Genomic DNA, 15,745 nt, shown 5'->3' with positions numbered 1-15,745 from the left:
GCTCAAAATAATAATAAACAAAATAAAATGAACAAATGTAGCATGCAACTCTATCGACAACACACTCATGCATGTATACTTTTAATTGTGTTGTCATTTGAGCATGAAGTACAAAGATATAAAAAATATAAACCAGGCTTAAACATGGTCATCTGTCTGCCTTGGACAGCCTTCAGGGTGCTCCTCACACATTTCATCGTCACCTATACACATGTTATGGAGGAAACAGGCTGCCATAATAATCATCACCACATTTTCAAGACGCGTGTTCTGCAGGTCTCTGACCCGCCTCCATTTACACTTCATCCTTCCAAATGCTTGGTCTATGACCGTTCTCCCCAAGCTGATTCTGGAGTTTTGGAGCTGTTCATCTTGAGTGAGATCACCATTATCACACTTTTGAGTGATGATAAATGGGTCAGTGTAGGCGCTGTCTCCGAGCAAAGTGTATTCACCCATTTTTTCCTGCCAGTCTGCATAAAAGCTGGAGGCCCTCAACATCCTGGCATCATCAACTCTGCCTGGTGGTCCAACAAATATGTCAATAAATCGCTCCTTCTCATCAACAATCCCCTGAAGGCGCACAGAATAAAACGACTGTTTGTTCATGTAGTCTCCCCCTCTTATGTTTGGTCGATTTATCTTGATATGGCAACCATCGATTGCACCAATTATTCCGTCAAGGCCACACAGCTTGTGGAATGCAGCAGAGGATGTTTTTTTTCTGCTTGCATTTGGCCAGGAAATGAAAGATGGCCCTAGAGTGGAAAAAAAGGCGAGCACTTCCAAAACAGACTTGTGCGCTGTTGACTCAGAAACATCAAATTTGTCTGAAATGTCTCTGAAGCCATTTTGGTTCCCCATGTATGACAGAAACATCAAGACCTTTATTCTGACAGGTACTGTTGGCTGACCTCTGGCTTTTTGTCGTTTCAGCCCCTGCTGCTGCAGGACCATGAGAAGAAAATCAAACTGTCTTTTGGTGACTTTGAAAGGACGATAAAAAGTGTCATCATCCAGGTTCAGCATGACTTCCCATTTCGCTCCAGTCTTCAGCGTCACTCTATGCGGTGAACGGAGAATAGCAGCTGTTGCCACCCTAAAAGTAGAAAAAAAAACACATTTAATATTTAGTATTGTCTGATGTACAAATATTGTCATTATGACCATTTCTTATTGCAAACACAAACAGATGTATACTTGATGAAATATTTGCATGGGGAAGTTCTTCAGTAGTATCTTTGAACATAACTTCAGTACTCCATTCTTTTATGTTGGGGAGTTAAACAAATTAGTATATAATAATAAATAAGAGGACTAAAACCCATGCTTGCATTAAGTGTGTAAATACAGATGGAGACTTTAGTAGCAAAAGTATAATTTTATAATTAAAGATAAATATGAATTAACATTTTTAGAGTTTCGTTTAGAGGATACAGGCTTGTATACTAAAGGTTCCTGGTCAAAAGAAAACAAACCAGGGCTTGAAATGCAAGTAAAATTGACTAAAACTAAGAAATCTTGATGGTTAATTAATTACCGTGAGCAATTTTGATAAAGAAAGGCTTTTCTAACACGAATGCGTGTTTCGATAAAATACATTTATATCATTCCACTAAACAAGAAAGATTTGTGTTGTTAAAAACACACCGCTTCGTTCCCTCTCGACATAACAACAAACACAAAACAGCACCTTGTGCGCTTTTTTTGCTCTTCCGCCTCTTCATTGATGTGAACTAGGAATCTGTTCATAAGCTTTTTGTGCTCTGAGAGAGCAAACAAGAGGCAAGTTCTCATAGAGGCGTCCATGTTTCTCACACAAACGCACGCGCGCGCACGCTGCGGTCGGAAATGACGTAATTGGGTGTTTACTTCCGCGTTAAATCTGAGCAGTTGAATGAGGCGGGCTGCACGAGGAAGTGCAGAATGGTGTATTTGCATTTGGCTGAGAGAAAAAAAACTGGGCTGAAGTTCATGATCTATACTGATTCCATGAAATTCATGAACTAAACTGCTTAGTACTCGCATCACTGGCACTCAACTACATGTCACTGAGCACCTTCACCACAGCAGAGCCCACAACATCATCAAGGACCATTTACATACCAGTCACAAACTGTTTTCAGATACCAGCAGAACCAATAGATTCAGGGTCAGCTTTTTCCCATCCACCATCACCCTACTGAACTCCACAGTACACCGTTAGAATACTGTGTATACCTTATGTACACATATCCTCATTCTCCACACATATTGTGCCACACATAGAGCTGCACTACTATTTCACATATGTGTGTATATATAATTAGTGTACTCAGACTTTGCATTTTTTATTTATTTGCTGTACATATATTTACACAAACACACCCACACACATGTTGACTGTTGCAAAGTATGTAAAGTATGCCTTTCTGGGGGTTGTTTAATTAATTGATTAATTAATTTGTTTGTTTGTTTGTGTATTCATTTATTTCTTGACTGGAAACAACAGATGCAATCTGCCATCCCTGAGTATGGACAGCAAAGGTCAGAATAGAATAACATCCAGGCTCACAGACATTGTGATACTCAGTTATTATGGATATTATTATTATGCACATCATACATACAGTATATGAACATGATGTGTGTTTCGAGATGCTTTTCTGCTCACAGTGGTTGTGAAGAGTGATTATTTGAGTTATTATAGACTTCATGTCAGGTTAATGCAGTCTGGTCATTCCCATCTCTCACTCATCAAAAAGATGTTTGAACCTGTGGGATACATATTAAATTAAATTAAAAACATACATATTAAATTTAAAGCCATGGTTCCAGTCAAGTATGATCTTATAATATTAAAAATATATAATAAATAAAAAGAAAACAGTAATCTTATTAAGTTCTAGTTGAGTGAAATTTATAGTGCAGTAAAAATAAAAGCAATCCAATTTTTGTACAATATAGTACAATGCCCAATACAGCATATCTAATACAAATGAGAGACATGAAGACGTTTTTTTAAATGGCATCCCCCCTTTATTCCTATTCTCATCTGTGGTATGCTTGGCCAAATCAAACATCACCACATGCCAGCTTTGCCATCTCTTCATCAACTGCCATCAACTTTTTGGCATCCCTGTTCTAGAGACTATAATGTGTAAAAATCCCAGCTCAGTGGTTTCTGAAATACTCAAACCATTTAATGTTTCACCAACATCTATGTCATGGTTAAAGTCACAGAGATTGAATACATAGCTGTATAAATATGCAGGTGTAGAGATGGTCCTTATAAAAATTTATGGTGCGTGTATATTTTGCTATAAAATGCATATTTCTGTCTGACTGCAACAGATTATCTTCATAAAGATGCTTGTATTTGGCTCCATCCATTGATGGCAATAGAATGTATGTTCAAAATATTTGTTTAAGTTGCAGTTGGTAAAAAGCAACACAACCACGTTATGATAGCACCACCGTCCTTGGTGGTAGAAATAGTGTAACCTAGGTGTTGGGTTGCATTTGCTCTGTGCCAATTATAATGCATAGCCCTCCCCCAATTACAGAGTTCACATATTTTCATTCATATCCATTGCTAACACTGGCAGCAGAAAATTTTCACTCAGTAAATTAATGTTATCGGATGCCATCTTTGCCACAAGCCAGTTTTTTTTTATTTTCTTTCTGCTACATCTGCTAAAACGTAGTGTTTATAATGTGAAACCGAAGGGCCTTCTAGCAACAGTTATTCTGCTAGAAAGTGGCAGACCACGGAAACACACATATCAGGCCTGCCAAGTGTGTTTAAAAATAGCTTGTCCTTTGCATCACTTACAAACTGTATACAAATTGTCTATGGAAGCAGTGTCACTGGACTCTGGAGCAGTGTAAACTTGTTCTATGGAGAAAGTTGTCTAACAGGGTTAATTCCAGTAAAGGATAACGTTGATGCTACAGCATACAAAGACATTGTAGATCACTGTTTGCTTCCAACTTCATGGTAAACATGGCAGATACAAAGTGAGCTCATAAAGACATAATTTAAAAAGTTGATGTGGAGGAACTCCAGTGGTCTACACAGAGTCCTCATCTTAACCCCACTGATCACTGTTGGGATTCATTAAAACATTGAAAGCCAGGTCTTATTTGCAATTATCAGTACCTGACATAAATGATGCTCTTTTGACTAAATGTGCACAAAATCCAACAAACACACTCCATGTAGAAAGCCTGCTCAGAAGTGTGGATCATGTTATAGCTATGTGGGGAAAGGGGCGGAACAGGATTCTATATTAATTTGCATGGTTTTGGAATGTGATTTCTAAAAAGGACATGTATAGGGGGGGGTGATGGTCAGGTGACCACATACTTTTCATATATAAAATAAAAAAATAAATGGTATGTATTTAACTTCTAAAAGACAAATAATACCACCAGCAGCATCAAAAATAGATAAAGAAAGATTTATAAAGAACAGGGAAGACAGTGAAGTTGCAGTGAAAATACCATACCAGCAACATTATTATTGAACATGGTATTTCAAACGTTGGACTGATTACTACCATTTCCGAAAGATATGTAACTTATACACCAAGGGTCATGTAATAGGTTTAAATTATTCTCTATTATCGTGGCCATATTTTGCAAAGCAAATACCACGCTACTCTTCTCCAACACCCTCTCTCTCTTTATCACACACACGTTCTTCTCGAACAGGCTAGATTTTACTTGAAACAACGAGCCACCCTACTAAACCACCTACCTAAAACCTAAAATAAAAGTTTAATTTTGGTTACTGAAGCAAATTAAGGTTATGATCAACAGTACATGTAGGCGCGCAAGTGTAACTCAGCACGACCTGCAGATGGCGCAGTTTCCCCCCAATAAAATACATCTGGCAAATTGGTTAAAAAAGATCATTGTAAAAACGTTGAAAAACATTTAATGCTATTGCAATTTCTTTATTGCGATCGACAAATCGAAATAGTTAGAAAGCGTGCATGTATATATGAGTGCGTGTTTAATACTAAGCAAATATAAAAAAAAAAGCGCGGAAGTGTCTGGCGCGTAAATGTATCAGTTTATTGAATGAGAGTGTAAACAGAGAATCATCTTCCGTATATGATGTTTCCGGTAGTTGGTTAATTTAAGTCCGGTGACTATCTCGCATCCGAGTCAATTGAGAATTAGTCTTAAAGGGAAGGGCGTGTTGGCGAAGCCTTCGTGTTGTGGGGCGGAGTGTTGATCGGTCAAGCGCAGGTCCACCGTGTGCACAAATCATAGACGCAGTATTGTTGTTTTTGTGATCACGTCCACACCAGTTAAGAAGTTTGGTGCAAATAATCTTCTCCGATCTATTACTAAAGACACTTCGTAAGAGGTAAGACTTGGATCAGTTCTGCACTTTTTAAAAAAAACCCAGGCATGTTACTGGTCTGTAAAGGAGGAATGTTCTTCAAGTGATCTTCTCATGGGGGAGGTCTGGATTTCCCGGAAAATAAACCAGAGCCAGACCAGAATATTCGCGTTATATAAGACTGGAGTTAGTAAACTAAAAAAACCTGAACGATTCTCCAGATTATAGTTGGTATTAAGCAGTTAAATATGTACAAGAGTATGTTTAAACGTGTCTGGAGAACGTTTTTTTAATCACTCAATCCTTTTGTCTGTAAGCTTTATTGTATTGTATAAGATGTTTTTAACTGCTAACCCGTGAGAAACTGCACTAGTGTTCCATGGAGTTATCTGATCCGGGAGTGTGCTCTGTGTTATAAAGATAAGGAAGTCTCCCCTCCAGCATCCTGAGACCCACCACTGAACATACAGGCGGGGGAAACTGGAACTGACCCGATAAAACACAACAGCCTTTTGCCTTTTATTCTTTACGGTTTATTGGTAAAGTTTGATATAAGACCTATTTGCTTGTAACAATGAGTAAAAAAAAAAAAGGTTATTAAGAAACATTTTACTTCTGTGACTTCATAGACTGCTATAATCTATGGTGGTCTTTTGTCAGCTTTTGCATGAGCATCATTCATCTTAAGGGTGTGAAATCTGTTGGCGTTTGAGAGTGAGATTTTCTGTCTATCTGGTTTGTCTGTAATTTATGTACTGCACTATGAAATGCCACTATAATTGCTTTCAACGTGCCTTCTAATGTCATTTATCGGACAAATTCAATTAAACAAATGGGTGGTTGGTTTGTATTTTGTTTAGAATAATATGAAGTGGTCTTATTATTAACAAACCACCTCAGGTTTCTGTGACGGACATTTTGTTTTGAGTGGGTTGTGCAATACGAAGCCTGTATCTATACGTTAACATGTATGGGCTGTAGAAAGACTGAGAATGGAGGCCAATTATGGCAGGACCCCTGGTGGATAAATTGGTAACTTCATACAGGTCTAATATGTCCAGGGTCTGTTACCTGGACTCGGGTTGGGAAGCTGTTGCCTGGGCTATAAAGAGTCCAGTTTGTTGAGTTTGTCATAGATTTTTCACACTGCTAAGGCAAACCTTCTGTCTGAGTGATCATTTTACATGTAAACATTGGCAGAATCACAGCCCAGCAGTTGTCTTTTAAACTGGTGATTTTGTCAGATGACCAAATTGTAATAGAAATCAGGATTTAAAAAGGTAAAAATACCTTGGCAGTGACCAGTGGTTACAATTGTGAATGGGCCCCTTTTACGTTGCAACTATTTATCATATTTTATCTATATAGTTATTTTAGCATGTTCCATTATCTAAACAGAGTAGGAGAACAAACATATGTAAAGGCCCCGTATTAGACAGAATGCAAATGCGATTTGATGACGGCACAGGATTTAATTTAGCCCAAGACAACTTTTTGAGCAGATTTCAGCTACTTTTCACTAAAAGTAGTGTCTTGGCAAAAGTGTATATTATTGAAAGGTGTAAGAATCTATCTGTGAATTGGAAAAAACGTTCTCATTTCAATGATCAGTGCCAGACATTACTTCAGTTATCACTGCTTAAAACTATTCATTGTTAACCATTTATACTATTACCAAATTGTTTCCATTACATAGTGTGTTTGTGTACAGCATTAAATAATCGCCAACGAATCAAACCAATAAAAAAAAAAAATTGGAATTTGAGGACATGATGTGTCCCTATTGGATGTGTGAGAGAGAGAGAGAGAGAGAGAGAGAGAGAGAGAGAGAGAGAGAGAGTCAATGGTGTTCTATAGGTCAATAATGGTATCCAATAGGAAAACATAGTCAAGAAGCTTTTAATGGCTACAATAAAAGTCAAATTATAAGTATAGTCCTGCAGAAGAAATTAAATTTTCCATTAAAATGACTATAATTAACATTAGAATTCTTTTTCTTTTTTTTTTTTTTGCAGAAATTAACACAGCTGTTTTAATGGATCCTTTTCCCTTCTCTAGATTAGACCTTTTAGATTTTGTCTCGTACTACAATGAAATTTGGCTTATTTATATTTAACATTGTCCTACATACTTTTCACCCCGATAATGGTGCTTCTAAATGAATTTTATTAAACCACATCATTTTGGTCTAATTACAAATAATTTCCCTTAGTTTTGACTGGGTCATGGCCTACTTGAAAGAAAAGTGTATTATTTTTTTTAAGCTATTATTACTTTTATTACCCACTTTTTTTATAAGCTCTGTGCTTGTAGAGTTTAATTATGGAAAGGAAAGGAGAAAATAATTGCTCTTTTCATACACTAAACCTTGCTGCTGTTACTGTAATAACATTTTACGGCTTCTTATGCATTGTGTGCACCTGTGATTTTCGAGTACTACAGCTAGACTTAAACCAAGTCACATTTTGAGATTGTTAGTGAAATACTTTAATCATTTAGTTGCCTGTCTGACTAGTCTAGCCAGCCTGTTTTAACCTGAATTTAATTGGCTCCAATTATGGAATACCTACCAGCTTTCCACAAATAGCCTGTAAAAGTACAGTCCTGCCTAAACTCCCACATTGCCTTGTGTTTTCCTGCTGAATCTTTGGTAGTGAAAATGTTTTATCTTCCTTTTAAAGGGTTTTAAATGAATGCCTTTTCTGTATTGCAGACTCCAGTCCCTACTAGGACAAGAAGTCAAGTGCATTTACACATCTTGCTGAAACATGTCTGCTCCAGGTAAATGGTTGACACCATGACAAAAACATTAGCACAATAAAAAAGTAATATCTTGGATTACGTAGATTTTGTGACCTTTTGAAAAATCTATTTTATAGTGTGTACTAACTTTGTGTTAATGTGCACCTGGTGTTGTCAGATGCCAATCAGTTTTTTTTTTTTTTTGGTTCATTGTACTGTTTTCCAGTATTCTCTCTACATAGAAAAATAACTAATGTTTATTTTAAAAATAGAATCAAATACGCAACCATACACAGTACAAGGTGCAGTGAAATGCTTTATTTATTTATTTATCCCTATTTCTTTTGAGATAAATAAACTTACATAATTTTAGATCATTAAAGACTAGTGGCTCAGAACAGATACCTTAGAACAGGTCTGGCATGTGTGGTGAGTCATGTGTACACACACACACACACACACTTGAGTTGCTTAGTAGCTCCTAGTTCAACAAAGCCAACTGACTGTATAAGACTGTAGAAAGCACATTACTCGTAATCATACACACTCCGGAATTCATGGTAGTGCTCACTCTCCAGTGTTTTGTGTTTTTTTAAGATTTACCATTTATCACCCAAATAGGGATGGGTTTCCCTTTTGAGTCTGGTTCCTCTCGGTTTCTTTCTCATTCATCTAGAAGTTTTTATTTGCCACGGTCACCCCAGGCTGCTCACCAGGGTTAAATACATGTAAATCACTTTCATTCTTAAATTCTGTAAAGCTGCTTTGAGATGAATGTCCATTGTGAAAAGCGATATATGATGAACTTGAACACACACACACATACCCACAGTCTGTTCTGTTTATCAATGTGAAGTATAAAAACTGGGCACTTCAGAGTGTTTCATGTATAACCATAAGCCTCTCTTTAATAATTGTGTTAGTTAACTGTTGTCAGTAGTGGTTTGCTTTATCTCAAGACCTTTGTATCATAAGACATAGTAAAAAGTAATCTAATCACTGTATGCAAAAGGAATTAAAAAAAAAAACATTGATGCAACATCTGTACTGTTTATATTTTAAATTAAAATCATGACAAACCACAAAACCTTTTGTTAAGTTTAGCTTGAGAAGAGCAGCTTGAGTGAACAATACAGCTTTGTCTCTCTAGGCCTGTCACCAGTGAGAAAACAGTCTTGTAGATAGACAGACTTGGGTGCATTCTGGATGTTGCAGTGACAGTCAAGTGATTTCTCAAATCCCATTAGGGTTCATGTTAGTAGCCTTTGTGCTCTTCTCAGGAAAGTTTGGTAACCTGATGACTGTATTTTGAGTCAGGAGTTCATGGCTGTCAAAAATCATATTTTTGGTGGCTTCTGTGAAAAACACCCTGAGAAAAGAATGTAAATTTCTATTCATGCATTAATAATTTTTTAACTGTGAAAGTTTTTTATTTTTTTTTAGTTAATTCATGTAAATGGGGAAGAGGATGTATTTGTGGTTAGACAACAGATCCTACCAGGTCTAAAATACACAACTTTCAGCCAAAGATAATATGTTGGAATTATAAACTTATAAATATAGAAGAATTACTCTAATTTAGCAAATAAAACAATTAAAAGACAAACACCTTATGTCATTAGTGATGCGATCACAATAAACACGTGTGTTTAGTACAACTTGTTGGAAAGACAGTTACCCATGTAATGGAAACACTTTTGCATGTGGGTTAACACTCACTGTTTCCAGAACACCACAATTTAACGCTATTTAACAGTGCGTTAAAATAATTTGAGTCAAGCTTCTCAAAATCTGTCAGCTCTGTCACAGAATGCAATGCATGCTTAACAAACGTTGAAATAAGGAAACCACTCCTACCTCTTCCTTGGTGAACTTGGTGACTTTAAACGTGACACAACAGTCTTGTTTGCTCTGTGAAGTCACAGTGAAGCTCGTGTGTCCTAGAATTAATTGTCCTTTTTTTTCTTTTCTTTTTTTCTTCTTCTGATTAATCAGGTTATCCATCCCCACACCAGGCTCCATACCCTGTACCCCAAATGGGTGACTCTATGCTCCCTTACCCTCCAGCGGGTTATGGAGAGCCTGCTCCTGCCCCACCTGCAGGATTCTATATGGGCTATCAACCTAACCCAAATCAGCCAATCATGTACCAGCCAGGCCCAGGTGGCCCACCACAGCAGCCAATCCAGATGAATACATATGGAGGTAAATATTAAGTGAATATGACTCCGATGGTCAGAAGAATCTTATTTGAATTGTTTGTCTTCATGTACTAGAAAATGTACTATACTAGACAAATGTTAATATCAGTGCAAAGCAAATTTGATGGTGTATGAAGCAGAAATGGGCTCTCTTAAAATCCCCATCTTTATTATGCACCTGAAGGAGACTGTTAAATGTGCTATAATGTCTAAACTGTTTTTTTCTTGAAGCCATTTCTCAGTGGAAAACCCACTGTTATATGATTCTAATTGGACAAATTTTTCAGGGACAAAATTTGTTTCAGCAATTTAGAAAAGATGATTTTGTATTTACTTACACTTATAAAGAAAATTCGTATTCATTGTTTATCACTGCAATATCTGTGTAAAGCTGCTTTGAGACAATGTTCATTTGTTAAAAGCGGTATACAAATAAATATTAATTGAATTATTTTTAGGCAATGCTCCTCCAAATGCTAGTCATTCACCAGCAGCACCTTTAACAGTGCCAGTAGGAGTACCACCAGGTCTGGAATATTTAACACAGGTAGTTTTGCTTTCTAATTATTTTTAGTCCTTATTCTCTTGCTGCCATTGGCTCATTTAATAACCAAGTATGATCGCTTACAATTTCAGATTGACCAGGTCCTAATTCACCAGAAAGTTGAGTTGTTGGAAGGTAAGTTTGTTTATTCCAGTGTTATCCTGACTATTTACAGTAAAAGCAATGTGAGCTGTGTCGGGATATTCTTCCAGAGAAATGCTGAATAAGGCAATGGAAAAATCATGAATAGCAAACAACCACTAACTACTTTTATTTAAGTATTTAATAAGTCTGACTGTAAACAAATATTACAATTGTTTGAGTTCAATTTATTTACCACTGCTTCATTTATCCCTCAGCTTTTATCGGCTTTGAGACCAACAATCAATATGAGATCAAGAACAGCCTGGGCCAGAAGATTTACAAGGCCAAAGAGAAAAATGACTGCTGTACACGGAACTGCTGTGGTGCAATTAGGAGTTTTGACATGAAAATTAAAGACAACATGGACCGTGAGGTCATTCGGCTAATTCGCCCTTTTCGTTGTGTCTCTTGTTGGTGCCCCTGCTGCTTGCAAGAGGTGAGTGTATGAGTGTGTTTGGGTGGGTTTTTGCACGCAAAACTTCTTACAAATGTTTTGTACAATATATTGAACATAAGATTTTGAATCCTAAAGATCTAACAGCTTTTAGGTGTGTGATCTGGTAACTGGATTGAATGTAGTCCAGAAAGGGGGAGTATGAATTAAAACTTGATATGATAATTATTTTAATGGATATTTTTGCATCAGTTAAGACGCCTCTCTCATGTCGATTAGTCTAATGATGCATTTGCCTCTCCCACTGGAGGAAGATGCTAACAGATTAAATATTCCATGGTAATATGTACCAGTCAAACGTTTGGACACTCAGTGTTTTTTCTTTATTTTTAACATTGTGCATTAATACTGAAGACATCCAAACTATAAAAAGACCACATATAGAATTATGTAGTAAACAAACAAAAAAAGTGTTAAACAACTCAATTGTAGTTATTTTGGACAATCTATAATATAAAACATTATCTTTTAACAGTTTGGCATTCTCTCATCATTTTCATGAGGTAGTCACCTGACATGGGTTGCATTCCACAGGTGTCGCTTGTCAATAGTTAATTTGTGACAATTGTTGTAGTTATAATGTGCTTTAGACCAACAATTGTCTTGTGCAGAGGAAGGGTGTGTACATTGTCAATAGCTCTATTAGTGATACTACAATTACTGTACAAATCCATATTATGGCAAGAAACACTCATTTAAGTAGAGAGAAAACACATTCTATTATTAATTTAAGAAATGAAGGTCGGTCCATCCGAAAAATCAAGAACTTCAAATGAATCCCCAAGTGCTATTTCCTCAACTGTCAAGCTATTCTTTAACAGGCTCGCCTGACCATCCCAAGAAAGTGAGCTACCTCTGCTGCAGAGAATACGTTTATTAGAATATGCAGCCAACAATTTACATAAATGAGTTCAAGTGGCAGACATATTTTAACATCCACTATTTAGAGGAGACCGTGTGAGTCAGGCCTTCTTGGTCGAATTGCAGCAAACAAAACTTTAGCAAAAAATTACTTTAGAAGAACTTATTTGTAATCTCTAAAGAGATTAACTGAAATGCTTATCACACCTCAGGCCTCCACATCCTATATTAGTACCCGATTTTATTAATACACTTGAGTAAATGAGCACAATCTTTACAACCTGACCCCAATAGCTAGTGGAAGAGTGGAGGTTATTACAACAAGAACTAAATGTGGAATAGGATGTTCATAAAGCACATACAAATCTGATGGTCAGGCATCCACAAACGTTTCTCCAGATAGTACATCATGTTTATATGTCATTAGTTGCTTTACATGCCATGCAACTAAGGGTGTTTGTTTGTTTTTTGGAAAACTTCTCTTTTATTCTAACAGTTTAGATTCAGTTTACTGTCTGATGTAATGTTAATATAAATACATGTGATTTCCTTAAGCTGGAAGTGCAGGCACCCCCTGGCACTACCATTGGCTACGTGACCCAAGACTGGCATCCCTGTTACCCAAAATTCTCTATCAAGGGTGCTAACAAAGAGACTTTAATGAAACTGGAGGGGCCATGCTTGGCCTGCAACTGCTGTGGGGATGTCAACTTTGAGGTGAGTACAATACTTGGAGATGTACTGTACTGTGTGGTAATGTTACATGTTGTATAGACAGTGCTGATGGTAACTTGATAACTTAAGTTATACTGTTACCATGATAGTTCTTTATCATTGTGTAGCTTTTTTATTAATAGTGGTCTGTATTTATAAAGCCAGTAAGTATTTGGTTCTTATTTAATAATCAGTGTTACAGTGCATCCAGAAAGTGTTCACAACGCTTCACTTTTTCCACATTTTCTTTTACAGCCTTAATCCAAAATGGATTAAATTAATTATTTTCCTTGAAATTCTACAAATACCCCATAATGACAACATGCAAATGTATAAAAAAAACCACATGTACTGCACATGTATTCACAGCCTTTGCTCAATACTTTGTTGAAGCACCTTTGGCACTAATTACAGCCTCAAGCTTGGCGTACCTATTTTTTGGGCAGTTTCTCCAATTCTTCACAGACAATTCTTGGCAAACTCCAGGCGGGCTGTCATGTCTTTTACTGAGGGGTGTCTTCTGTTTTGCCGCTTTACCATACAGGCCTGATTGGTGGAGTGCTGCAGAGATGGTTGTTCTTCTGGAAGATTTTCCTTTCTCCACAGAGTAGTGTTTCAAGGAAAATAATGAATCTAATCCATTTTGAAATAAGGCTGAAACATAACAATGTGTAAAAAGTGAAGCGGCTGCACTGTACATCCTAATACAGTTTCAGCGTTACACCTTTTAAAAATATTCGCTTATACTCCTTATTCGTATCCACGATTTCCCTCAGCTCAAAGGCAAGGATGGAGGAAAACCCATTGGTCGAATCAGTAAGCAGTGGAGTGGACTACTAAAGGAAGCATTTACCGATGCAGACAACTTTGGCATCCAGTTTCCCGTTGACATGGATGTGAAAATGAAAGCTGTCCTAATGGGAGCTTGCTTCCTCATTGTGAGTTGTAACATTGTGTAAATGTCAAGTGATCGAAAGCACATTTTCCCGATGTACACAAGCAGAATATACCAATTTATTCAAACATATTGTTCATTGTGACCTTTATGAACACAATGCAGGCTTTAATTCAAGCTCACACTAACATTCTCTTTTGTCTTTTCAGGATTTCATATTCTTTGAGAAAGTGGGAGACTCTAACCAACGCAACACTGTCTTCTCTTAGAGAAGTAGATATGCCTTGTAATCAGTCATTTCTCTTATCTCATGTAGTATTTGGGTCATAAAAAGATAACACTATTCCAACTCCTATTGGTCATACTCGTGAACTTGGTTTTTCTATTTGCACACCTGACCTACAGTGTGTGAAACACAGGAAAGTGATGGACTCGTGGCATTCCTGACATTTTCCTGACACACCTTAACCTTCATAGTTCAGAATGTATTGTATTCAGTGGTGTTGATTTAAGCACATTGTGCTAATCCCACAAAAATAATATCAAATATGAATGTGTTTTTATTGCATGATCGTGTTAGACAAACGTAAATCAGGTTTTTTTTTTTTTTTACCATAAAATGTCATTTTTATCTTTTCAAAGATTTTGTATGCTTCAATAAATACAATAACAGTGCTACATTGTAGCTCTATAATATTAAGAGTTGCAAAGTTGTAGATAATAATAGCATATACATAAATTAGATAATATAGAAATTATTAGATAATAAACTAGAAATTGTATACTTGTGTCCCTAATCTCCTAGAGCCTGTCTGGGGGTCAAGACATACACCTCATTATTTCATAACTTCATACCTTTAATATTAGTTAGGACTAATTTCTAGTGAATTATAGAAATTACTAAGTAATAAAGTAGACATTGTATATTTCATTTACTATGCATTTATATATATATTTGCTCTGGATATGTAGATAAAGTGTAGATGAATAGCTGAATAATAACCCGAGACATAAAGCATTTAATCAGTGACTCTCAAAGTTTGGAATATGAACCAGTTGGTCAGGAAAAAATGAGTAATAGTAAGGAGCACTCCAGTGTTGGAAATCTTTTCTTTTTCTTTCTGTATTCTCTATTCCCTGTGGTGGATGATGACATGCCTAAAGAACCCACAGTGCATAGAAAAAAGTGCACCACAGCCTTCTTTTATATTATAACTATTGTCTAAATGTAATAGAAAACAGAAGTTTGGTTTATCGGAAGTAGCCTTTTCCTTACTGTGCCAGCTTTATGTGCCCGTTTTACTGTGAAATGGAAGGAATATAAAGAGAACCTAAACTAATACTACACCCAGTACCTTAAAGATTTCTAGCTTATTTCCATGTGTAAGATGGCTAGTATTAGTGAGTGTCATTTAAAATGTGGTTAATCTTCTAAACACACTGTTTACACAAACTAATTTTTGCTACCAATATTATGTTTCAAAAGTGCCTGTTTTTTATTTTTTTTTCCATCCATATTGAAGTAAAGCCATTTTATTTTTGTTAAATTTTTTTGCTAAGCTCAGAGTTAAATATATGTGACTATTCAAAAGCTTTTATAGAAATTAAGTATGCTAGTATTTGCATGTCCCTGTATACCTGTGCATAAACCTACATTAGCCAAATAAATATACATGCATGTGTAATGAACTGTACTGTTAACATTAAAAATGCACTTACCTGTGATTTAATAAAATGAGACTGTTAATGTTTAATTTAAAGGAGTATTTATTGCACAACTACCATCCAGTCATGCAACCAGTCACCCAACCTATATAATCTGATTTAGCACCATACTGTTCCAAGAATGTGGAAT

The 15,745-nt window shown here is 36.3% G+C and overlaps 2 protein-coding genes across 4 annotated transcripts; one reads left to right on the top strand and one right to left on the bottom strand.

Moving 5' to 3' along the window:
- Window positions 1–65: 65 nt before the first annotated feature.
- LOC124386798 (protein ALP1-like) lies at window positions 66–5,228 on the bottom strand. 3 transcript variants are annotated; one of them, XM_046850770.1, is made up of 2 exons: window positions 5,096–5,228; window positions 66–1,099 (listed from the first exon to the last, which is right to left on the bottom strand). In XM_046850770.1, exon 2 carries the CDS (start codon window positions 1,027–1,029, stop codon window positions 139–141), a length of 891 nt encoding a protein of 296 aa, XP_046706726.1. In that variant the 5' UTR covers window positions 1,030–1,099; window positions 5,096–5,228; the 3' UTR covers window positions 66–138. The 3 variants fall into 3 exon arrangements, with proteins under 3 accessions (XP_046706726.1, XP_046706725.1, XP_046706724.1); XM_046850769.1 differs by lacking the exon at window positions 5,096–5,228 and adding an exon at window positions 2,654–2,755; XM_046850768.1 differs by lacking the exon at window positions 5,096–5,228 and adding an exon at window positions 1,694–1,850.
- On the top strand, window positions 5,222–15,644 carry LOC124386800 (phospholipid scramblase 2-like). Its single transcript, XM_046850771.1, has 9 exons — window positions 5,222–5,359; window positions 8,049–8,116; window positions 10,073–10,282; window positions 10,737–10,825; window positions 10,915–10,957; window positions 11,182–11,402; window positions 12,837–12,998; window positions 13,772–13,933; window positions 14,100–15,644. Exons 2-9 carry the CDS (start codon window positions 8,104–8,106, stop codon window positions 14,157–14,159), a joined length of 960 nt encoding a protein of 319 aa, XP_046706727.1. The 5' UTR covers window positions 5,222–5,359; window positions 8,049–8,103; the 3' UTR covers window positions 14,160–15,644.
- Window positions 15,645–15,745: the final 101 nt, after the last annotated feature.

This window comes from Silurus meridionalis, chromosome 6 (genome assembly GCF_014805685.1).
Source record: "Silurus meridionalis isolate SWU-2019-XX chromosome 6, ASM1480568v1, whole genome shotgun sequence".
NCBI classification, from domain to species: domain Eukaryota; kingdom Metazoa; phylum Chordata; class Actinopteri; order Siluriformes; family Siluridae; genus Silurus; species Silurus meridionalis.
Note: the sequence above shows the minus strand (reverse complement) of the source record. Positions and strands in the feature narration are given on the sequence as shown.